At 36.1% G+C, this 11,699-nt stretch overlaps 1 protein-coding gene across 2 annotated transcripts in view; it reads left to right on the top strand.

The window, feature by feature from the left end:
- The window catches only part of ACAD11 (acyl-CoA dehydrogenase family member 11), a 102,341-nt gene that overhangs the window by 23,290 nt on the left and 67,352 nt on the right, over window positions 1-11,699 (top strand). For both annotated transcript variants that reach the window (XM_017505700.2, XM_037730346.1), the window contains exons 6-8: window positions 3,670-3,811; window positions 4,571-4,692; window positions 6,679-6,785. In XM_017505700.2, the coding sequence (XP_017361189.1) occupies window positions 3,670-3,811; window positions 4,571-4,692; window positions 6,679-6,785 (371 nt within the window). The remainder of the gene's footprint in view (window positions 1-3,669; window positions 3,812-4,570; window positions 4,693-6,678; window positions 6,786-11,699) is intronic.

Raw genomic sequence — 11,699 nt, 5'->3', positions numbered from 1 at the left:
GTGGCACAATCTTGGCTCACTGTGACTGCTGCCTCCCAGGTTCAAGCAGTTCTGCCTCACCTCCCAAGTAGCTGGGATTACAGGCACGTGCCACCATGCCTGGCTAATTTTTTTGTATTTCTAGTAGAGACGGGGTTTCTCTGTGTTTACCAGGATGGTCGCAATCTCCTGACCTTCTGATCCACCTGCCTCAGCCTCCCAAAGTGCTGGGATTGCAGGTATGAGACACCGCACCTGGCCCTGAAATCTCTTATCTTTGACCTCACCCTCTTTATTTTCTGTTCTTTTATTTCTCTATATCTCCCCTGAGACACTGCAAATTTGCTGTTACTTTAGAATCCATAAGCAGTTCATGACTTCACTTTTTATCCTACAAGGCGACATGGTCATGATCAGTCATCTCAAAAATCGATACCTTCTTTAGTATCAATTTCATTAATAATTTTTTGACTGTAGATGTATGCAAGTAATAAAAGAATTATAAAGTGTCCTGACCTTAGTTTACTTATTATTCTAGAATCTTCCTATCCCTGACTTTATTATCATTATTATTTTTTATTTTTTCTAATAACCCTACAGGGGAAGTTCATCACCCCTTGACTTTAAACAATTTCTGGCCCTAAACTTGAGTCCTCATATTTTTGCTGCAGAATAAAGTCATGAAATCAGGTAAATTGGGTCTGGGACATTTTTATACCACATGATTTTATCTAGGCTGTAACTTCATCTCTTAGTAAAACCTGTGACATTTTTTAAAAATGGCTTTTCTAAATCTTTTCCATTCTTCTCAAACTCTCAAATTTCTTGTCCCATCTTGGCTGCCACTCTCAGCATATGGTCTTGCCTTCTCCTTATCTTTGTCCTTTCAGTCATTTTCCAGCATAGCCTGCATTCTAGGAATTACATCATGCCCCTCAAAGTTCTCTTTATATTTTACAATATAAGAGAATATTTAAGACATTTTAGTCCACTACACAACATCACCTGTATGCAGATTGATGGGTGATATTTTTCTTTAGCCTCATTGCCAAGAAAAGTTGTCCCTCTAGGGCAGCAGATTTGCTTTTGACCTGCATACACTATAAAGATTGTGACTGACCATGCTTCACACTTTATTTTACCTGCTATAAAACTCAAAGCAAAATTTACTACCCATACTAACAACTCTGCATGTCCTATCATATTCAAGTATGTGTAATAACCTTATTCCTAGCTTCACCTTTTTATTACAAATTCTATTGTTTTCTTTCCTGCCTTCTTCATCTACTGTTTGTTCTGTCGGATTGTATGTATTTTTTGTTTGTTTGTTTTGAATGGTAATATACATACATATTAATAAAATTCAATGGCATAAAAGGCATACATAAAGTGAATCTGTCTATACAGAAGATAATTAACACAACTAAAAGCTTTCTGTTGTGCTGAGGTTTCAGAAAAACTGTCAAAAATCATTTTACTAATAAGTTCCTTAGTAGCAGTAAGATGAAATAGCAACTGTCCAGATCAACCACTTAAAGTTATGTTGAGCATTTAATAACTCTCAACACAAACAGGCATAGACAGGATTCTAATAATCTATTGTTAATTAATTCACACTAATTTATGTGCAATTTGATGAGCCATCAGCTTTTCTCACTGGCTGTTTTATAGCCTTGTGTTTTTACCCCCAAAATAGTTCAGATATTATGAAATGTAACTCCAGAGAAGTTTCCCAATTTGTATTAAAAAAGAAAAGCAAACATTTATAGCATAAGTATCTCATCTTTTCTTTGGATATTAAAAGCATAGATAACAAACAGAATGATGTCAGAGAAAAATGAATCCATCCTCTTCAGTAGTTTCATAAATCTAGCTAGTATAATAATTTATAATATTATAAATATTATAAATTTATAGTATAATATAACCACAACAATAAAAGCTCTTGTAAAGTTATAGAGAAGGTAGTGATCAATTTTTTTCCAGTTTTGGTTACCTGGCTATATATGCCAGGTTCTGTACATATTCACCAAATAAATGTATATTGGCTACCTGTTATGTGTCAGGTTCTTTGCTAGAAACTGGTAAATGAACCATACATGCTACCTGCCCATTTAATCTTTACATTAACCCTGTGTAAGAGGTATATATTATGGCTGAAAAAAATTGAGGATTGGAGAGGTTAACTAACTTGTCTAGAGTTATACAGCCAGTAAATGGTAGAGCTAGGATTTGAATACAGGCCTGTCTGATTCCAGAGCCCACATTTTCACACAAAGCTACAATAGTGTATGTAAGTTTGCCATAGGAGCAAGGGAGTGCAAGCACACACAGTTATATGGAGGCATGAAACCCAGTAACTCATATTACCCAAATGGGCTCTGCAATTTTATGTGGCTTGAATAACTTGCCTAGAGTATTGCTGCAGCTGCCTCACTGGCCCCCCTATAGTATATTGAAATCACAGTAGCCAGAGTGACCCTCTTAAATTACAGATCATATCATATCACTCCTGTATACAGAACCCTCCAGTGAAGGTTCCCCTCCCCCGACCTCCTGCCTCCTGCCTTAATCCCTTAAAGTAACCACAGCCATTGCTATTAGTTTGGTGTAATATCCTTTCAACTTTGACTATTCATTTATAATCTTTTTCTTTATGTAAAAATTAGATCATACTCTACATACTACTCTGCAAATTGATTTTTTGGCTATATGTACAGCCAAATGAACATAAGAAATGAAAAAAAGAATGTCCTGTATTCTTAACATCAAGATATATATTCCCTTGTACATATTGTTACAAGGTAGTATGAGGAAAACTTTTTGTTTCATTGGTTACAAATTACATAATGATTGTTTTATCATATTGCTGTATAATGATGGATTTTATATTTATAAAACTAACAGTATCTTTTATAACAATTATGCTTTGTATCTACAGCATGAAATAACTTATTTAAAAAGTACTATTGATGGGCCAGGTGTGGTGGCACATGCCTGTAATCCTAGCACTTTGGGAGGCTGAGGCAGGTGGGTCACCTGAGGTCGGACGTTTGACACCAGTCTGACCAACATGGAGAAACCTCATCTCTACTAAAAATACAAAATTAGCCTGGTGTGGTGGCACATGCCTGTAATCCCAGCTGCTTGGGAGGCTGAGGCCGGAGAATTGCTTGAACCCAGGAGGCAGAGGTTGCCATGAGCCAAGATCATGCCATTGCATTCCAGCCTGGGCAACGAGCAAAACTCTGTCTCAAAAAAAAAAGTACTATTGATGGAGTAGTATAATATTTGTTATGCAGTTAGATTAATTACTAAAGCAAATGCTTAATTATGCATGACATAACATGGGTTATTAACATATAAGTAATTCACTATAATTCCTTTTTATCACAGTTACTTCCAGTTAAGAAACTTTAACTGCTTTTGCATCTGCTCATTAGCAGAGATATTAAGCCTGTGTAAAGTAAAATGAGAACGATTGATGGCCAGCAATGGAACCAGAAGACTTAGCTTTATATAATCAAGGTTAATTGGCTATTTTATAAATGCAATATGCCACTGTGGTAAAGAACTGAAATTGACTTTTGATGGAAAACATGATTTTGAATGTGTTCGATATTATTTATTTCTTCATTATACTTGTTTCAACTTTTAATATGTTAAACACCTCTTTATTTTTTATTACAGTCTCGAGTTATAGCAGTGCTGGATTGGGAGCTTTCAACCATTGGTCATCCTTTGTCAGACTTAGCTCATCTTCTTCTGTTCTACTTTTGGCCAAAGACAGTTCCATTGATAAATCAAGGTTCTTATATTCAAGAAAATTCAGGTATAAAAACATAATATAGTCTAAATTGCTATTAGACAGTTCCATTGATAAATCAAGATTCTTATATTCAAGAAAATTTGGGTATAAAAACATAATATAGTCTAAATTGCTATTAATATAAAATTGTCTTTATTACTTTCATAATTAGAATATAAAATCTTGGATTTTAGATAATGGTTTTCATTTGTTTCTTAAACATACTCCTACTTTATTATTATTATTTTTAGAGGCAAGGTCTTGCTCAGTGACCCAGGCTGGGGTACAGTGCCATGGTCATAGCTCATTGAAACCTTGAACTCCTGGGCTCAAGTGATTCTCCCACTTCAGCCTTCTGAGTAGCTAGGACTACAGGCACACACTACCACGCCCAGCTAAGTTTTAATTTTTTTTGCAGAGATGGTGTCTCTACAAAAAAACCAGCCTGGGTGTTACCCAGGCTGGTTTTAAGTTCCTGCTCTCAAGTGATCCTCCCACTCACCTCCCCTAAGTGCTGGTATTATAGGCATGAGCCATCATGACTGCCTACTTCATTTTCTTCATTAAATTTTCTGAACTTAGCATGCCACTTGTACTAATTTATGACAAAATGTAATCCTTTGTATATAATAATCTTTTGGGAATCAAGATTTAGAACACGTTTTGTTGTGTGGGTTAATGATTATTACATTCCGTTTTACATATCCATCTCATATTATAACATTTTGAAATATTCACCGTGACATTTTAATTAAAGTTTATATTGCATGCTGTTTTTTATAGGGGTACCATCAGTGGAAGAGATGATTTCAATCTACTGCCGCTGCAGGGGAATTAATTCTATTCTTCCTAACTGGAATTTCTTTCTTGCCCTTTCATATTTTAAGATGGCTGGAATAGCACAGGTAATTAATTGTTTTAAACCCGTGTTTCACCATTATTTACCAATGTACTGTTGAAATGTTTTCCAGTCTTCTGGGTTTTATATTCTTTATCCTTAGATCATTTTGCTTATCATAATGACAAGTATCAGACATGGGTAAAATATAAATTCAGAATTTACGGAACAGGAATTTGGCAAGGACAAAATTTAATGTATTATCACTTTTTTTGTATAATAAACTTACAAAATGGAGGGAGGAAGAAAAGAATGTTAAAAAGAGAAAAGTATGTAAGGATTAGTCATTTTCTGAATATCCAGTGTAAGAAAAAGCTAACACCTTTTGATGATCTCTGCCTCAGACTATGAAATCATTTGTTAGTTAGGGTTGATGATGAGGGAAGAATTATCTTTGTACTTCCCAGAGGCTAGCACACTATCTAGTATATAGTAGCCTCTTGAAATGTTTTTGAGGCTAAGCGCAATGGCTCATGCCTATAATCCCAGCACTTTGGGAGGCGGAGGCAGGTGGATCACGAGGTTGGGAGATCCAGACCATCCTGGCCAACATGGTAAAATCCTGTCTCTACTAAAAATACAAAAATTAGCCAGTTGTGGTGGCACGTGCCTGTAGTCCCAGCTACTTGGGAGGCTAAGGAAGGAGAATCGCCCGAACCTGGAAGGCAGAGGTTGCAGTGAGCCAAGATCACGCCACTGTACTCCAGTCTGGGTGACAGAGTGAGATTCCATCTTAAAAATAAATAAATAAGTAAAAAGTTTTTTAGCAAGTAGATGAGTAAGATTTTTTATTTTCATAGTCATATTTGTGCAATTAATTTTGAAAGATAATTGAGCATAAATTTAGGTTTTTATCTAATTATATTATAATCTAAACAAATGCCTTCTTTATACTAATCCAGTTTTCCAGCACTTTGAATCTTGGAGGTTTAGAAATTGAGATGCTTCATGAATAACAAGGGGTTAGGATTTTAGAAGAGAAACAGGTAAATAGAAGCAAAAAAGAGTGGGAAAAGAAGGATTAAGAAAAATTATGTTAATATTTTTTCTGTTCTCAGAGTTTATGCTATCCATGAACAATTAAAATAGTTGTGTTACATCTATTTAGTAGAGACAGGGTTTTACCATGTTGGCCAGGGTGTCTCGCTCTCCTGACCTCGTGATGTTAAATCTGTTTCTACAAATAAGATACCAAATAGGCTTTAAATTTGAAATGGCTTTAAATTTGAAATGGCTTTTCATTTCAAATAAAAGTTTGACATAGATTATGATTGACATTAACATGTACAACACAAACTGTATATACATAATATTGTATGTATAGTAGCTTTAGAGATGATCATAAACATTCCAATCTAATTGGAAATATAAAATTGGATATGATGGAAGAACTATTATATAGTGTTTTATTGTATAAAGAAGAAACAGTGATGTTTGTCTTTTGGTAAGAGGAAAGAGTTTGTTATATTGGAAGTACAGAAATAGAGAATTATCAAAGAAACACTGAGTAGCATTCAACTAACACTGTTCAAAAGAGACAGTTCTACCTAAATTAGGGGCCCAAAAATGAGATAAAATATTCTTAAGAGATCATCTCACTGTCCTCTCTTTGGTTTTATAGTTTTGTTTTGTTTTTTTAATCTTATTCTGGGTTTCTTTCGATTTTCCCCCACTATGAAGGAGGGTAGTGATCTTTAGAGGTGAAATAACTCGCAGATATGGTATCTTTGGTAGCTGCTGAGATCATTTTCAAGTTTGGTTTAGTTATAAATTAGAATTATGCTAGGATGAGAGTGTGTTACCTGGATATAAGTATGACTCTTTAGAAGGGTATAATTACCGCTATATGTACATTAATATTGATAGTCTGTTTTACATCTTCATACCCTGTGAGTATAGTATCCCACATAACTGAGAAACTGGAAAGATCGATTGGATAGTTGAAGGACTGTTTTCAATGAATTTTAATTGCTCTTTGTTAATTTATTTATAGGGAGTATATAGCAGATATCTTCTAGGAAATAATTCATCTGAGGATAGCTTTTTATTTGCCAATATTGTGCAACCTCTGGCAGAAACTGGACTACAACTCTCCAAAAGGTAAGGAAAATCGGTTCTTTGGCTAGCGCAAATTAGAGCCTTTATTGGGTATGTGAAGGCTATAAACTTTAGGGGGATAGGGATTATTTTTATTGTATATACCAGAATTACTGCTGCCAATCACAATAGTTTTTCTGGTAAGTCTCTTCTAAGCCTAAAAACAAATTGACCTAAAATATAAATAAAATCTCCATATTTAGGTTTAAAAGTATCTTTGTGTCACTTGAATGTGTAAACTTTTAATGATATAGATAAAACTTCCAAGTGTTTCCTTCTAATATTTACGTCACTTACATATACCTAATTTTAAAAATGCATTATATAAGATGATTTATTAATTTACAAATATTATTCTCTTTTACTGCTGTATTTCATGAAGTTTTATTCAGACATTTCATAAGCATCTTTGAAACCCATGTCTTTATCAGTGGAGCACTTTTTCAGGCATCGAACATACTTTGCCAGTTACATTCCCATTGCTTACCAAATGTATGTGTGATGCTGTCCCAGAAATTCAGCTTAAGCCACAGGTATCCACGGCATAATGTTAGGACAATTTCTTTTTCCAATTTATCATTTAGATGGGTATTTGTTCTCTCCACCCCATAACAACTGACTCTGTTTTGCTTCATAATGACCTTTACAGATCTTCTTTTTTATTTTATGTTCTGGTATACATGTGCAGAACCCGCAGATTTGTTACATAGGTATATATGTGCCATGATGGTTTGCTGAACCTATTGACCCATTCTCTAAGTTTCTTCCCCTAGCCCCCCATGCCCTGAAAGGCCCTGTGTGTTGTTCCCCTCCCTGTGCCCATGTGTTCTCATTGTTCAACTCCCACTTATGAGTGAGAGCAGACAGTATTTGGTTTTCTGTTCTACAGGTCTTCTTTATAATAATATTCAGCAGCTGTATTTGTGAGGCATATATTAATACTAAGAATAATGATTAAATTTGTGTTCAACTTTGCTTCCTCTTTTGGAGATTCTGACAGGTAACTGAATCAATAAAGATTCAAAACTAATGAAACGGGATTTTTTGCTCCTTAGTTCAGCTAAAATCCAGGTTCTCGTCTCACAAACAGGAAAAATTAGGCACACAGACGCCTTGAAGGGTAAGCAGGGCAGATTTATTAGGTGAAAAGAAAGCGCTTAGCAAAGAAAGGGGGAGTTGTGCTAACTGGCTCCCACCTCACAGATTGAATACCAGGCCACCACACAGGAGCTGAAGAGGCCAGGCTCCTCATGCTGCATAAGATGTGATTCCTGGTGGCTCCACCCATTCTCCCAGTATGCAGGCGGGTCCCCACTTTGTTCAGGCATGCCCAGACAAAACCCTGTGCTGTTTCCCTTATCTGTCTCCTGCATCTATCATTCCTCACTCTAAAGAAGTACATCTAACTGCCATTAGAATAAGGATAAAGATAAGGATAAAGAATGATCTTGACTGCTTCCTGCTGATGGGGGTGCTATTTTTGGAAGACAGCAGTCAGATCTGTTTCAGAGGCCTATCTAAAGGTCCCTGTAAAAGGGGCCATCATCCAAGAGTCCAGTTGCATGACCATTTGGAGTTCAATGGCCTGAAGATGAGAAGAGACAAACCAGGTTATTAGAAAACATGTAATCAAAACAAAGCAAAAAGGGATGGGTAAGGACAGCTCAAAAATCCCGAGGCTGCCCACACACCCAGAAAACTGGAGGCTATAGTTAGGCTTGCAAAAGATTAGTTGCATGGGACTTGGATTTGACTAGCTCGTTTGGTCTTATTTTTCCAAAAAGAAAACCTCTGGGTCATAGGCGCCTTATTTATTTCTGTCACCTAGCTGGATTTGCAGGATAATTGCTCAGAATTAAAATATTGATCTAGATTTTTACATTACCCTTTGCTTTTGTTCCTTCTGAGCTGCAGCCAGAAATCACTGGTTGGTTCACAGGAATAAGCAGGATTAGTCTAAAATGAAGGCAAGAAACAAAAACAAATAATGAGTCTAGAATTTAATGACAAGTGTATGATATGTTTTGAAACACAATTTTTCTCTCTCCAGTTCCCATTTTTGTTAAAAACAAATCATGATAGGACTGAGTTATTTGCAAAATAGACTTTAGTCTTATACTTGGCCTGATTATTTGCATAAAGTGCTACAAGAACAATTGTTTTTAAAATTGGCTTTGATGGAATTCTGTTTCACAAGGAATCTCAGATAGGACTTTCTAAAGCTGAGCCCAGCCATCAGTTTGTACACTCAAATACCTGTGAGTTGGGTAAACTTCTCACTTCTTGAGGTCCCAAGAACATGGGTTTGCGGGGCCTGTTAGAAAGTGACATTCCTTACTTACCGCAGGTTAGGAACTCTGTACAGGGACTGAATAGACAAGGTATGAGGCCAGTTTTCCCAAGGTACATTTATTGGCTCTGTAAGTAGAGCTTGATTCCTTAAAGGGAAGCATACCCCTCCAGTCAAAGCCTTGGTATAACAACCAGTTTCTCCAATTGCACCCCATTGGAAAAAAAATGGATTCTTACTGCACTGATACAAACAATTATATTACTGTAAGTCATGAATATTCACTTGTTTCCAAATTTTGGAGAAGCCAGGCAGTAAGAGAAACAAATATGCTCTAAATGTTGTTCACAAGAGTATACCTTACTCAATCATCACAGGCTGTAAATAGCTCAAAAGTCTCCTTGAATCTGAAAAGTGAAACACGGATCAGCAGTGTTCCAAGCAAAAGTCAAAAAAGATTACTTCAGTTTTCTATTAGTTCAGTTCATTCGGTTAACAGTTGCTTTGCTTGAAATTTGTGAACATTTCAGCTCTTCATGAGTCCTATACATTTTTCCTTTATTCCAATGTCACAGTCTCCAAAGTTATCAGAAACCTGCATTTGAGAGCCCTCGTCAAAGTTGTATAGCTGATTATAAACCATTTTTTGAAGAGTATCAAAACAAGACAACAATTATCTGTGAATAACAAAACGTCCAGAGTAGTTACAGTCAAAAACATGATGGACAAAGAAATTTAGCCGTCTCTGGTAGTTTACAGTAACTTAACATAATAACCTTAATTGTGATTGCTTGCATATACTCAGACATTAGAATTTTAGAAATCCTGGCCGGGTGCCGTGGCTCACACCTGTAATCCCAACACTTTGGGAAGCCGAGGTGGGCAGATCACAAGATCAGGAGTTCAGGACCAGCTTGGCCAACATGGTGAAACTTCGTCTCTACTAAAAATACAAAAAATTAGCTGGGTGTGGTGGTACATACCTGTAATCCAGCTACTCAGGAGACTGAGGCAGAAGAATTGCTTGAACCCAGGAGGTGGAAGTAGCAGTGAGCTGAGATCATGCCACTGCACTCCAGCCTGCGCGACAGAGCAAGACTCTCTCAGAAAGGAAAAAAAAAAAGAATTTTAGAAATTCCATACAATTTTGGAACATATATTAATATCATTCCCTAAAATATAACCTGAAGATTAAAAATCATTTTGGCGATCTCACATACCTAAACATGTCAAATAATCCTATTTACCTCTCTTGGATGCTCCAGAGACCCTCTAGAGACCCTCTGGAGCATCCAAAAGCTAGGAGTCAGGAAAGACAAACTTGAGGCTGAAATTTGATTTTGAGAAGCCTGTTAAATGTTGGCAGTTTAAAACACTTGATATTATGAAATAGAATTCCAGATTATCATAAATTATTTATTTTGCCAAAATGATGACTCAGAAACTTTAAAACAAGGCAGAAACATTTACTCATTAAGAGGGAAGACCTAGCTTTTCAAACAATTTGTCTCTTGCCTTCTCTTTCTTTTCCTTAGCAGCCTATCCACAGGCAAATGAAAATCTTTCATTATCCTTTACCATTACATGAAAATCTTGTACAAAGGAGAGAAAGCCAAATTTTACCTTTACATTAGAGTACTATTAACGTCAACCCCAAGTTTCTAATGAAACCTTATAGACAATTATATCCAGTCTTTACCAGTTTGATCATGAGGTAACATTCTTTTAACTTTTTTTTTTTTTGAGATGGCGTCTTACTGTGTCACTTAGGCTGGAGTGCAGTTGTGTAATCTTGGCTCACTGCAAACTCCACTTCCGGGATTCAAGTGATTCTCCTGCCTCAGCCTCCCAAGTAGTTGGAACTACAGGCACCTGCCACCATGCCTGGCTAATTTTTGTATTTTTAGTAGAGATCGGGTTTCTCCATATTGGCCAGGCTGGTCTCGAACTCCTGACCTTGTGATCTACCCACCTCAGCCTTCCAAAGTGCTGGGATTACAGGCATGAGCCACCATGCCCAGCCATCTTATAACCTTTTGTATAGCCCTTTACAGATTTTGCTAAACAGCGTATTTACAGAAAAACAATATAATACCCTTTTGAATTTAGTCAGTGTTCACACACAGAATTTCTTTTGCAAGATTAATTTTTATAATCCTTCCACAGCTTGCTTAAACCTTTAGCTTTATTTTATCTAATTTTTAAAAAATCCTTTAACACGAGATAAAAATTTCTATGCCTTCTTATAATCTTTTACTAAGATTATATGATTAATTATTATTTACCAATATAAAGGCCTATGTTCCCAGGCTTTACCAAATTGTAAAGCAGGCAAGTCAAACAGTTCTCAAAGGCCAAAGAAGCAGTTTACAACCTAAAAACATTTAGCAAACCTAGTATCTGACCTGTATAATGTAGACCAACTACTTACATTTTAACATTTACATTTTACCAATAATCTTTAAGATTGTTTTTTATTCCTCAAAGATTAAATCTCATGAACTAAAAGGCATTATAGCTTTTATTTTTCCTTAAAAAAAAAATATTTTAGGCTGGGCGCGGTGGCTCAAGCCTGTAATCCCAGCACTTTGGGAGGCCGAGGCGGGTGGATCACGAGGTCAAGAGAT

This window comes from Cebus imitator, unplaced genomic scaffold, assembly GCF_001604975.1.
Source record: "Cebus imitator isolate Cc_AM_T3 unplaced genomic scaffold, Cebus_imitator-1.0 Scaffold340, whole genome shotgun sequence".
Classification (NCBI taxonomy): Eukaryota; Metazoa; Chordata; class Mammalia; order Primates; family Cebidae; genus Cebus; species Cebus imitator.
The sequence above is the reverse complement of the archived record's forward strand: the minus strand, read 5'-3'. Positions and strand labels throughout refer to the sequence as shown.